At 37.3% G+C, this 14180-nt stretch overlaps 1 protein-coding gene across 2 annotated transcripts in view; it reads right to left on the bottom strand.

The window, feature by feature from the left end:
• The window catches only part of LOC5567803 (zinc finger protein 70), a 28201-nt gene that overhangs the window by 12101 nt on the left and 1920 nt on the right, over window positions 1-14180 (bottom strand). The window contains exons 2-3 of one of the 2 annotated variants that reach the window (XM_001657656.2): window positions 8286-8488; window positions 6814-8229 (exon numbers count right to left, since the gene is read on the bottom strand). The exons of the other annotated variant lie outside the window; for it this stretch is intronic. Of the exons in view, the coding sequence (XP_001657706.1) occupies window positions 6846-8229; window positions 8286-8488 (1587 nt within the window). The 3' untranslated portion in view covers window positions 6814-6845. Of the gene's footprint in view, window positions 1-6813; window positions 8230-8285; window positions 8489-14180 lie in introns of those variants that run through there. 2 annotated transcript variants of the gene reach the window in all.

Here is a 14180-nt window from a genome sequence, read left to right on the forward strand (position 1 = left end):
TGTCTCCCTTGAAAATCAAACTCTTTTGAGAAAATTCTATACCTTAACTCCGAATTTCATTAACCCGAGTGACATCACCCTGAACGCACTATTACACTGAATGCTATTGTCCAGAATATATGTTTACCTTGTATGACATTGTCCAGTGATAATGGAATTCGAAGTAATGCCATTCTAGAAACTGGAACTTGCGGAGATGGTCTTCGGGTATTCGGAGTAATAGAATACAAATTCAAGGGGTATAATTTTGAAAAGATATAAAACATATGGTTAAAACAGAGGTGTTCATGGATTTTACGTAAATTCCAGTTTTGATTACCGGAAAATCTTAAATTGTTCTGTGGCCCTGTTGATATCCTGTTGGACTACATACCAGAATATGGTTTCAATCCTACACAATTTGAAGATTTCCATGTAAACTTATTTGTTTTCGATAGCAGACTGTGCTTGTGAATTAAAGACTCACCAGCTGCTATGGCTCATCACAAACGAAAAAAAATCATACTTTGGGAGCCTTACAAAGTTTTCCAAATTGACAAAGACAAACATATAAAATTAAGCTCTGTAAATGCTACAATTCTTAACTCCATTAATCAAAATAACAACGGATGTTCTAAACTTTGCATTGTCTTCTTCCATTTTGTATCGCTGATTGCTACGTTGTTCATTTTATTTTATTCCATACACTGCTGTCCATAACCGAAAGGTTAGCTCGTAAAGTATTCATTGACGTATACTTCGCTTCGATGTACAACAGGTAACAATAATTGCATGTACAATAAACTGAACCGTGAGTACATGGATTCACCAAGCTAGCCAGAATATTGTGCTACAAGAACTAATTTGGTTACATGATGAAATTAGCTCCGTTATGCCTTAAAACACTTAAGCATGTGGAAAAACAGTTAATTGTGAAATACTTTGGCGGCATGTAAGTGCAATGTGCTATTGAAAACATCTGAAAATGCTCAAAGGTATAAGGAGGCCTAATTAAACTATTGGAAATAAGTGTTTTCAATAGTTACGCTTCCAAAAGGACGTAACTTCCAATTTCGTCTATCTTCTCATTCAAAACTCTTCCCAGAACTTACAAATAATTATATAAACCAACTTTGGTTCAAATTTAAATATTATATCTATCCTGATAATCACGGTCAATGAAAACTCGTTTGAATATCTCAGATTTCCTTAGAATTAGTGGACTTACACATTCAAAAGGGCGTAACTTCAAAACGGGTCCTACGATTTTTTTAAAATTTTGCCCAGACATGCAGCTTAGCTATAGAAATCGACTGGTGAGCACAGATTTGATGGAGATTTTGTTCTGATAATAACGGTCAGGGGAGCACCGTGGGTAACCTAAAGAGGTTTCAAGAAAAATATGAAAAAGATAGGGGTGTTCAAAAATTAAAATTAAAAAAATCTAAAATTTCTGAATTGTTGCTAACAAAAATAAATTATTGTTCAGAACGTGCATACACCGATTTTAGATAGCGAAAAATGATGCTTAGATCCAAAATAAAAAATTGGGTATTGAAGGTATTATTAATATAAATTTTAGCATATTTTGTTTTGGTTTTTTATCGAAAGAAAAAAAATATTCTAAATTTTTGCGATCATGGGCATTGGCGTAAATAGGGAGGGGCCAGGGGGGGGGCAGGCCCCCCCGAATCATGGCCTTGACCCCCCCGAAATAAAATGGAGAAGAAATGAGAATATAGTTAAAACTAGTTTTTAGTATAAAACATGCACTTATGAAACTAAACGCGTTAAATGCATTTTCAATATAAATTTCTGGATGATCATTGTTTGACAGGCAATAGCAATATGTAATTTTAAAACGTCACATAGTGCCATACTGTTTCCTTTTTGCCCTTTCCCGATTTTGAAATTCATTGAAGCATGTTTTAGAACTAGCAGAACTGGCTTGATCTATTTGTAGTGGTATTATTAATTAGAAAACCAAAGTCTCTTCATATTTTAAAACTAGCTGCGATATTTTGTGATCAATTATCTAGAATGAATCGTTGCTACTAGGAAATGTTTGTGTATGAGAATTATGGTAAAATTTTACAAAAAAAATCTCAAAAATAAACAATGGTGCAGCAAGCGAACTATAGTTTCTTCACATTTTTCGCGAACCTTTAAATGTTTCATATTAAAATTTATTAGTCATTCGATGTATTTGTCTACAAAACGTCGGGAACAGATATGAACTGCTAGTAAGTTGACGACAGTGAAGCAGTTGCATTCAATAGTGACAGCTAAACTGTTAACATTGAAATTCCTTTACGTATAGTAAGATAGTGGCGGATTCGTATAAAAAACAACATCAAACCGTGTAAAGGCGTAGATTTCGCAACATTTTTTTTCAATTTTCTATTATCAAAAATGTTCTGAAGTGTTCAGATTGAAAAAATGGGCTAGTTCATCTCGAGACCAACAGCTTTACTTCCCTTCCAAATGAAGTCACCACTAGAACTTTTTAGTCATAAGTGACTATCACCGGAATGGGCTTCGATCCCAAGTCCACGGTGTGTATACGGTTAGCGGTTAGACTACACTAGATCCGTCCCCACATCAATTCGGTTCAGAGATTTTTTTTTCGTTTTAAATATATATGCATTCATGTACAATTTCTGTTATTTGTAAGAAAAATAGAAAAAAACTTGTTTCTAGAATAACGAGGAGATGTCGATGATGTACTGCATTGTTTTTTATATGTTTTTATTGCAAGTATGAACAAACCTAGAAAGCCTAACTGCAATCAATTTTCTTTAAGAGAAACTAACATTAGAATTTTATACGTGTAAAATCAAAATACATTCTTAAATTTGTCTTGGCTCAGTTTGCTTATTTTACCAAGTCCAATGAAGCAGCCGTTTGTTAGACGACCTTTACTAACATCTATGTCAATCTATTGTATGAAAACTTATTGTTTTCCAAGCATGAGCTCACGATTTTTAGTCAATATGTATTTCTCAGTCGTACATTTATATTTTAAGACCGGCCGGATTTATTTTTAGATTTTTAGTAGCCCAAAATTAAACATTACTAGAGAGACTGGGACAAAAGTGCGAGTGAGACAAGATTTTGTTTTTAAGATTTCTAGCTCGATTCAAATCAAAGCTAATAAAAACCATAGTGTTCAAGAATAGATTGAGATTTGGAAAAATCATGGCTATTTGTTGTTTTTGAACGTAAAAAATAAAATTTTTGGTCAAACTTTCATTACATGGAAATGAATAAGGATAAAATCTTCTTTTATTATTTATGTAAGGCCGTTTTTAGGCATCATAAGGATGCTTTGAGGTGTATTGATTGCTACATAATTGCTTGGAATCAATTTTTGGCCCATAGTGTGGCAAAAGTTTGAATCAGCGGGGCAAAAGTTCAAGTCATATAAGCTTAATGAGAAATTCACAAATTACTCCAAATTCACACGAAATTTAACGAAATGTGGCTGATCGTGCAAAAAAAAAGTCACAAACTTTTCACATTTTCACTTAGTTTTGCAAAAAACTGCTTTTTTGGGCTTTGGGCAATTTTTCTTTTCAACTGCTATTGTTTTCCATCCTGCTTTCTTCAAACAACTGTTATCGTACGAATTTGCTGACAACAGCTTTATTTGAGTACAAAAAAACCTTTCAATTCTTCAATATGATGTTAGCCAAGCAGCTTTAGGTTTTAAAGTTTTTAACTCAAAAAAGGTATTATTCAATCCTATGTTCAAATTTTGGTTTCGTGAGGTTTAGAGAAATGAATCGTTCGCTACAGAAATTCTGAGCAACAATAATCCATATTTTCAAACTAGCAAGCGTTATTTTTTTTCAAAGGCTAGGGTTTTTTTAACTTGTCTGCTTCAAAAGGTTTGAATTTCACATTGATCTTGAACCTTAATTGAACTTATACATTTAAATCTTTATCTTGTTTTATAACTTTGAAAAAGTTCTAGTTCAAATCTAAATGGAATGGTAAATCCTGATTATAGTCTGTTTTTTTTTTTAATTCTTGTATTCTATTCGATATCATTAGATTGGGTTGAAATCGTCATCTTGGCAATATAAAACGATAAAATAGATTTAAAGATGAAAGTGACATTTGGTATCTAAGAAAGTTGATCAATCGGTTTTGGACGATTTTTAGGTTTTGATCCACCTCTGTATGAAAGTACGCACGAAAGTACGAGTTCACAAATATTATCGAAACAAGCATTGTTAAGTTATCTAAATCCCTTATGACTTTTATCTCTCATGAGAAAGGGGCCGTGGCCCCCCTCAAGTCTGATGGCTATTTACGCCCATGATCATGGGTTTTTCAAATTCTTTAAAGTCACAAAAGTTTTCAGACATATCAAATAATTCAATTCCTTCTTAAATTTTAGATTTCTCGTAGCTTATTTTTTCAAAGTTGGTTTCAATAGAAAACTCATATAAATTTCGCAATAAGTTTTGTATTTTGCCAAGGACACTCACGCAACGGCTCTGTAATAGAGTTAGGTTATTAATAAGTACTGTGGAGTTTTCATATCTTCACTGCTTGACAGTTTTATAATTATGATCCTCCAGATTAGCACCGGCCTACTTGACAGTATGCCCAATCACCACATCTCCTTTTCTCTTGAAGAACACGGCGATTCGGCTGGTTACGTGTCCGTCCGTGTGCACCAATGCGTAGGGCACTCTGTCCAGGTTCAGTCCGTACTCGCTCGTCGCTTTGCCTTCGAGGTCGACATTCCCATCCTAGCTGACATCTTGATCGGATCCATTCCACTGCTGACGACATGTGTGCCGAATTTCCAGATGCCGTCAACCGCTCGATTGCCAGTGCCAACATGGTCTTCGCGGAATTCTTGAAGCTCGACGAAGGAAAAGGCTTCAACGGACAAGTTGCGCTGATCGGAGGCTCCATGGATGGCGTCATGGCTAATTTCCGCCTTCGTTTCAATGAACCATACTTGACCAGGCGCAGCTCACAGTGGTAGTCCGGAAGAGTTTGCAGAATTTCACCGAAGTATGTGTAAGATTGATCCCCGTATCGCCCGTGACAAGGGGTTTCATATCTAGCCCGAGAGCATCGAACTTCTTCAAAACGCTCCTAAAATTGGTCTTCGTTTATAGATTGTAAGACTACCAGACGTTCGTAGTATTCCGATGTAAACCCTCCGTAGTACGACAAATCTAGTCCAATGTCAATTAGCTTGAAACAAGAATTTCTGATAACAATATTCAGTGTCTTCAGAGGTTGTCTGATTCTGATTTTCACTCCGATTTCGGCCGCCCACGGTAGCTACTGCCCTTCACCAAATATTCCTCACGTTTTTGCACCAATGCCAGGCGATCCTCGAAGTGTCGCTGGGCGATTTCCGCCTGGATTTCCTCTAGCGCCGAAGCCAACCAATCCGGGTCAGTTTCTTCATGATCGAAATTATTTTGAAGGCCGTCGGACTAAGCATCTCACTGTCCACCGACTTCTGCTGGTCTTCAATAATCCATTGCATCGAGGATCCGTTATCCTATTTGAGGCTGAAAAAGCATGACTCAACACTCGTTATTGACACTTTTCCAACACCTGTAAGGATATTTAACAAAAACTCAATTGTTGGAATTTTTGCCTTTTTAAAGAGCTTTAATCCTTTTTATGTGTAATCAGTTGAGTTGAGGTTGAGTCTACCTCTAAGGCTGTGAACCGTTTCACCAGTTCGTTTAACTATTAGTTAAAATTTGACATTTCAATAGTTATTTTCCCTTCAAATGGTTAAATTGAACATCGCAGTCGACCCATTTGAGCTTTGACAGTCGTGTAGTTATTTCAGAACAAAGTTGACAGATGGTTAGTTATTCTCAAATTCACGGGAGCAAAAAATAACTTTCGAACTGTCAAGTTTAACCATGCTCCAGAGCAGGGTTATTTCTAACCGGAGGGGAAATAACTATCGAGCTGTCAAATTTTAACTAAAAGTTAAACGAACTGGTGAAACGGTTCACAGCCTAAAATACCTTCCTCTTATAATGAGCAATATCTTTGTCCGCCGGAACCAACGGATAGAATCCGTTGCTACGGCAGCCCCCTCATAAGGCGAGCTTGTTTTTTTTTTCGCCGTATACAACAGATTCAAGGCGAGCTTGGTTCTTTTTATCGCCGGACCCAACAGACTAAATCTGTCGCTTCGGCAGCTCCAGTAATGGAGCTTGATTCGTTTTTTCACCGCCGGACCCAACAGATCAAATCTGTTGCTACGGCAGCCCCCAAATATGGCGAGCTTTTGTTTTCGCCGGACCCGACGGAAAGAATCCGTCGCTACGGCAGCCCACTTCTAAGGTGAGCTTGAACATTTCCGCCGTCGTCACGGCAACCCGTTTTACAACGAGTTTTTATTTTAGTTCCAACTTACACTGTTTCAAACTGCATAATTTCGATGGGTACTTCCTTTTTTATTAGATATGCTGGAATCTCAGTATTCACTTCGAAGAATATTCTCCTTACTGCAACACGCAGGATCTCTCGTCGCCAATGTGGAGTTTTCATGTCTTCACTGCTTGACAGTTTTATAATTATGATCCTCCAGGTTAGCACGGCCTACTTGACAGTATGCCCAAAGCTGCTAACAAGTAGGTCTGGACATTCATTGACAGCGAATAATTATGTTTACAAAGGACATTCTGAAATAAACGTTCAAAAGAGTAAGAAGTGTTCTACTAAAGGCTCTTTACCAGTTTTTACATTACCACTGAATGTAAATTCGAAACCTTCCTTGTCCTACCTGACAGTCTATTAGGATTTCGAAGAAAGCAAAATACTATGTCCCAACGATAAACGAGAAAATAAATCTTTTTTTATTACGCTCACATGAAATTATCTATTCCTTGTTCAAAGTCAATCCGCGTCTCTTCCCGGGTATCCTCGTCATCCACCTCAGAGTGGGATTTATCCTGGGCACCGGTAGCCGTGTGTACCGGTTTGATCGTACTGAGCATGGCCCGAGCCAGGGGATGATCTCGATGTTTCTTGGTCCGCAGGTGTGATATTAGGTTCTTCCTTTCGGAAAACTCGCGCCCACAGATTGGGCACCGATGCGCTTTACCATGCTCGTGTTCTTCCACGTGGATCACATACGATTGCTTGTTTTTGAAGGTCGTGCCACAAATTTCACACCGGTACTCGGTTGGGAAGTGCACCTTACCCAGGTGGGGTCCCATGTTGCTGGTAATGATTCCGCAGAGTTTGCATTTCTTCAGCTTCGTTATCTTGCCTTCCTGTCCATCAAGAACGGTGTAGTAATCCTTCCAGTCTTTTGTAGCCACGTAGTTTTTGTTCTCAACGTGTTTCTTCTCGTGGTAACGGTGAGTTAGTTTCGAGCTGAACGTTTTTGGACAGTAGCTACATGTCAGAACCTGCGTAGAGTGGTACGTATCGATGTGATTTTGGACAGCGGACATCGAAGCCAGTTTCTTCTTACAGAGGTGGCATTCGTATTTCTTGATCTTCTCGTGGCGGTTTTGTATGTGCCGTTGCAGTTTGCTTCGCTCTAGAAACACCTTACCGCAATGCTCACAGGCCGCTCCAGAAGTGTGCAATCTCTTGTGGTTCTTCAACGCGAGTTTAGAGGAACACACTTTGTCACAGATGTCGCATGGCGAAGGGTTCGGATCATTATCGCCAGTGTGGTACATCTGGATGTGCAGCTTGACGTTGTTTTTGCTGGTGTATCGCCTATCACAATATGGGCACTTCTCCGGATTCATATGTTGCCGTTTGTGGTTGTTCAACGCCAGGACAGTGTTGATCACAACTGTTTCCGTTACGCAATCGGCGCAAGTATACGGCAACAGCTCCAAATGGCAACTGTTCAGATGGGTCAGCACAGCTTCGGCTGTTCCGTAGGATTCACTCATGCAAACGTAGCATTTGAAGTCCGAGAGTCGCGGAATGTTTGGATCTCTGTAGCGTTTGCGTTTCCCAGGTATATGGGGTTCGTTTGGATCTCTTTTTCTACGCGGCTTTTTCACCGATGGCTTTTCACTTTCGATGTTCTCTTCCTTGTCTTCTTTGACCGGCACCCACTCTTCGTCGTCTATATCGTTAGCTTCTTCAGCGCTTTCGGTATCTGAATCTTTCACTATTGGAATCAGTGTTTCATTGACGCTCTCAGTTATGCTTTCATCTAGTCGTTCATAATCCAAGAATTCTTCTTCTGTTTCCTGTTTGATACAGATATTTTCGACCATCCTAAAACAAAACGCATCTCTTAGCATAAAGTTTGAATTATTCTACGTTTTACTTACATGTCTTGTTGGCATGTGTTCTCGAGCAAGTCCAGCTCAATTTCTTCCTCTTTAATTTCCACATTCGGTAGAAGCTTTGCTCCAAGTTGCATCCGAAGTTTAGAATCGTTTGCTCGATACTCTTCGATGGTTCCGTGCATCTTAACCACTGTAGTGGAACACGTACGACAGATCTTTTGCGGTAATCCATCCCCGGGTTCAACCTGGTTCCATAGAAAGAAGCGAAGCGATTTACTCCTTTACCACGGGCTTTGTCACAGAGAAGGTTTACTTTGCTAGTGGATTCACGTATATAATGACAATGACAATGTTTAAACTTAAAGTGAATCGAAGCCTTTCGCGAAATGAACTTCAAAGTTCAAATATTCAGCTAAACTGAAATAACAGATAGTCGGCCTTTCTGGCGACTAAATGACTTGAAAATAGGAACTTTAGAGACTTCATACCCCACATAAGAGACTCATATAGAATTTTTATTTTATTGATGTACAAGGGGGTCAGGGGCCAAGTCTCCAGCATAAGTTTCAAAACTCACACCGTCCATAATACACCGAGGGGGTTTTGGAGTTTGGGAAGTAGGCCACGCAACAACTTTGACCAGAAGGTTCTTTAAGTTTTGCTTCTACTCTTGACTTCCAATACACGTATGAATGATGCAAGGTCAAAATAACATGAATCAGTCATACTTATAGCGATAGTGAAGTGTTTTGCCTAAGGATATGGAAAAGGAGGGATTTTGTGTGGTGTTTTGTAAATAGCTCTGTGAAACAAGTTTGTTATTAGTTAAAATTTTAGTTGATCTGAAGTTGCGAGCCTTTTTATTAATTTACAAATGTATAAAATCAAATAATTATCAATAAAGAATATTCCATATTTGAGGTTAAAAAACTAAGTGACAAAACAATAAGACCATTACCGCAAAAACTGAATTATATCAAAATTTTACAAGGCTTCGATTACTTCTTTTGTCGTTGTGGAATACCCCGAGTAATGTCTAAGAGTTAGCAATAATTCTTCTTCATTAAATTGAACAGTAAGTGTAATAAGTGTGTTATCGTTGTACCCCCAATTTGAACTTTGAGCATTTTATATTATTTTATATATTGATTTTATTAGATGTAACGTAAAAATGACGGAAGAACGTTGGGTTCATCGGTCTAACTAATTTTGGTGAAAGATTTAGCTTTTTTCGTAGTGGTCTTATTATTTTGTCAATATTTTTTTTAAGGTCAAATCTAAGATAAAGATAGGACAACTGGGAATAAAATTGAATCCAGTTTGTGATCCAGACTGGATCATCCAGTCGCTGATTGGCTGAATTTGATGTCTGCGAGTGTGTGGCTGCGTGTGAAAAGTTACTATCGGATGCGTTTGTTTTGGTTTTGCCCGTGTTGCCAGATTACTATGCTGGGTCGTATTTTTTTTTTTTGCGGTTGTGCATAAAAGTTCGTAGCCGACAGATGTAAACCTAACAAAAAAGTGAAACGAAATCAGATCGAAATTAAGTGCAAAGCCTTTAACTGTATACGGAGCAGGAAATCTCATCCGGATCACCATTTTTATCGGTTCCCGAAGGACCCGAAAGTGCGTAACGAGTGGATTAAGATTTGCGTGAAAAATGAGAAGGACATGCCGTTTTTTAAGTTGACAGCCGGATGCAGATTGTGCAGTGTTAGATTGGTCGTATTGGGCTTCAATTAGTTCGTTTTGTACTTGCCTTGAGTGTTTTTTAAAGGACTTGAAGGGAATCTTAATCCAAATCCGAAAATGGCCACTTTGGCAATAAAAGCTCTCAGTTAATAATTGTGGAAGTGCTCATTGAACACTAAGCTGAGAAGCAGGCTCTGTCCCAGTGAGGACGTAATACCAAGAAGAAGAGATACACTATAATTCACATAATCACCACAATTAAAAAATAAATAATAATTAGGAAATATTTTTTGTGAAATAGTGTACCGTCTTCCATACAAATGGCAACACTGTTTAACGTAACACGCAAGGGTGGAAAATTCACAACTGGGATCATGGATGAAAAGAAGAACAACTTAAAGAAGCCAGGTGTCCGATCTTATCTTAGGGTCAAATATAAATTTCTCCTTTTTTAAGTCATAATAATCATTTTGTTTTATAGATTTGTTTATTGATACGAAAGGTCATTACATAAAGCAACAGTAGTAAACTTTTTAGAGACGGTCGGGTTTCACATTTTTCAAACCCGAACCCGACTTCTTTTGTTTGTTCAAACCCGGATCCGACCCAAATCCGAAAAAAAATCGCTGTTCAAACCCGAACCCGACCAGAAACCCGATTTTTTGTTTGTAAGAAAAACCCGAATAAAACACGATTCCAAGGAAATGATAAATTCACCGTTTCTTATGCATAGGGAAACTTTCATTTTTGACCTGGATTTTTTCTGAGGGTAACCCCAAAAATTAAATTCTTTCAGCCTGCTGAAAAGGAATCGCTAAAGAAATCCCAAGTCGATTCCTTGCAGAAATGTTCTACAGTGACTCCCGTTTGAACTGACATTTTTTTTTCAACTGCATACTGCCGTTCTACGGATATTTGTCCCGCGGTCCATAAGGTTTACATAGAACATGGGACAAGTAGGCGTAGAAGGGCAGCATACTGCGACCAGAAAAAAAACGCATCATTGATCGATTCTTTCCAGGAATTTACCATGCATCAAAATGGGCCAAGAAATAACTTTCCAGCAGCGAATCATGCTTAAGATTTTAGATTCGTCAGGAATTTATCCAGTGACTTTTCTATTTATTTATCTAGAACTTACTCAAAGGTATTTCAATTTTTTTTTATTTATTTACGAAAAATGCGATTTCTATAAAGTACTTAAAAAACAATGTTGTAAATGAGGTAAATTTTCGAAATCGGGTTGAAATTTTAAAGTTTTCCAACAGTACCGTCCAGTGCATTTATTGTTTAGCAATAGTTTTACTATTGAAACAGTTTGTCGATTATTGGATTGATCTGATGAGAATCATATTCTAATAACTACTGCATAGCATTCATCTGATTTGGTTTGTCTAAAATCAATGAAGCTCAGGAGCTACCATGGGAATGAGATCTTCACCAATAACCGACCAGTAATTTCTCCAGATATACCTCCAAGTATTTTTTAGAGTTGCCTGTACAATTTTCATCCAGGATTTTTTTTTAGATTTTAATCAGGAATATCTCTAAGGATTTATTTAGAAATTACTCCGGGAATGACTTCTAGGATTCCTTCAAGAATTCCTACAGAAATACATTCTATTGGAAGACCTCAGAATTAATCCAACTTTTTTTGGAGAAATTCTTGAAAAAAACATGGAAGGTTTTTCATGAGGAAATGCTTAAGTAAACTCTAGTGAATCTTGTGTTGAAATCCCTGATAAGCTTCTGCTAGGATCTTCGAAAGAGCTTTTATACTCTTGAAGAAGTTTTGGAAGATTTTCTAGATAAAGTGTTGAGATTATTTTTGAAACAAATATAAATCGAATCCTTGGATTAGAAATGTTGTAGAACACTGAAACTATAAGACGAATTCCACGAAAAAAATTGTATAGGAATTATCGTAGAAACAGCTACAATTATTGTTGTAGTATCTGCTGGTGTGAAATCTCCCCCCTCTTGGTTATGCGACCTTGCCGCGATGGGAGGGCATAATCGATTATAGCCCATTAGATGGAAACCAAATGCGTAACCTGTAGTGGTGGTATCACATTTTGGCATTTTTGCTCAAAGCCGCGTCTTAATTCATCTGGCATAGACGCACTAATCTCTCGGATGTGATCCAACGGACATTCTGCGTCGTTGATAACATTGATGCCCATTTCAAATAAATAATCTATTCGAAGTGGAGATTAATACTATTGGTAACGGTCAGTTTGCATTGTGCTAACCAGAATGATCCGTAGCCACTCTTTTTTATTAACTAGCTAGACATATCGTTATCATATACTCCGTAGGGAAGATTACTCTGAGGAAAATGACTAGTAGATTCACTGAGTAGAAATAAGTGGCGACAATCTTATTTTAATATGGTTTTTACATTACCATAATAAGGAATACCTCTTTTGTAACAGTGGTATAAAAAAATTAATTATTGCTTAATTTGCGCAAAATGTACAAGTAGAAATTAGACGTTGTGAAGCATTGCATTTGGCACCGAAAAGTGAATCTTGTAGGAGACTATAATAGACGCCTAAGGTAACTTTACTCTTAAATATTCACTATAATTATGACTATGGAAAGTAAGACGCTGAGATCGACCTTAAGGGTACACATGCTAATTTTGAGAAGTTGTTGAACAGACAAGGAAAATGACTCATTTATTTAGGGATATTTGAACGTAATGACCAATAAATACTTTCAACAAGAAAAATAATGAAGAACTACTACTAAACAGCCTAATTTTTTTAAGACTTGACGACAATTGACATTTAAGCAGTGGCGATTCTCTAACATCATATCTACCTGTTCCACGAATATAAATTCTTGACTTTACGCAACAAATTTGCATCTATCAAGTGAAGATTTGTTAGAAAGGAAGATTCCAATAATTTTCTATTTGATTTACGATCTCAATTTGCCGAAAAAAGCATGCGTAGAACATGTAAAAAGTAAGGTTACGAGTCGCTCTGCATTTAAGATTCTAATCTTACGTAAAAAACAGGAGTAATCACAATAACATGATTAAAAAGGACACCTAAATGGAAAATTATTCAAAATCATTTCGACTAGACAGTATTAGTAATGACACTACTACATAACTATTTCAAACAAATTCTGATGCAGCTGCTGATTTTCACAATGCTTCCTTTTCTCAGAAGCAAGGGAATATAGGTATTTTTTTTAAAAACTACCACGTCACAATACTAATGAAAAAACAGTGTTCATGTGGGCACCATAGCCTAGTCCGTCTGAGTATTGGTTCTGGTAGAGGGGAAACTTAACCAAAGCCAGACCGAGGGTTCAGCCTTGACAAGTAAAGCTGTCAGGCAGGTCCAACTGAATACCATACAACAAAAAAAAATAGTTCGAACATCACAAAATGTGTGTTGGTCCAATCCGGACCTATTGATATGGTTCAATATGGACCTCTTGATTTTCAACGTGTACTCAGTCTATTCTAAGAGCTCCACCCCGTGAAAGCCTTGTCGAATTGGTAGAAAATCACAGCAGTTGTAATATTTATCGGTGATACTTTTATTTCTGTTGCGGTCAAGAAAAAGGCTTCGAAAAAATCTAAGAAATACGATAGATTACCAAAAATAAAGAATCAATAAACCAGCAACTTGAAAAGCATCTTCATCAACACCACAGCCACAACCTGTTTCAAAAATAGCTTGGCAACACCATATAGAAAACGTATGTGAGTGCTAAGATCAATATAGTCAACTTTCCCTTAACCGATATGCTGTGTTTTTGTTCCCAAGCTCTATAGAATGCGCAATCCCTTAAATGTAGTGTACTTTGACCCCTAAGTCCATACTTCTCCAACTTGAAGTTCAGAGACTCGATGTTGTCTGTTTCAGAGCCCCATACATGTTCATCTGTTTAACCCGATACTCTCATGCCAAGTTTCAATGTGTTGACATTTTACTACATACAAAGATAAATGACCTTTTCAAAGGTATTTTGTCATAATAATAAAAAGCTCAAACGTTTTAAAAATATGTGTTCTTTATCTCGATATCTCCCATACACTATGATCCATTCAAAATCGAGTTAGGGAGAGCTGACTGTATCTAGTTTTGAACCAGCTTCACAAACGGATTGCACAATTATTTTGTTTAATGAAATTCACATTTTACTTGAGCTAGTTCTGACTCGAATTAAAATGAAACTTGTCACACATTGAGTTTATTTTTTATGCTTGCGCTTACAGAAGAA

This window comes from Aedes aegypti, chromosome 1 (assembly GCF_002204515.2).
Source record: "Aedes aegypti strain LVP_AGWG chromosome 1, AaegL5.0 Primary Assembly, whole genome shotgun sequence".
Classification (NCBI taxonomy): domain Eukaryota; kingdom Metazoa; phylum Arthropoda; class Insecta; order Diptera; family Culicidae; genus Aedes; species Aedes aegypti.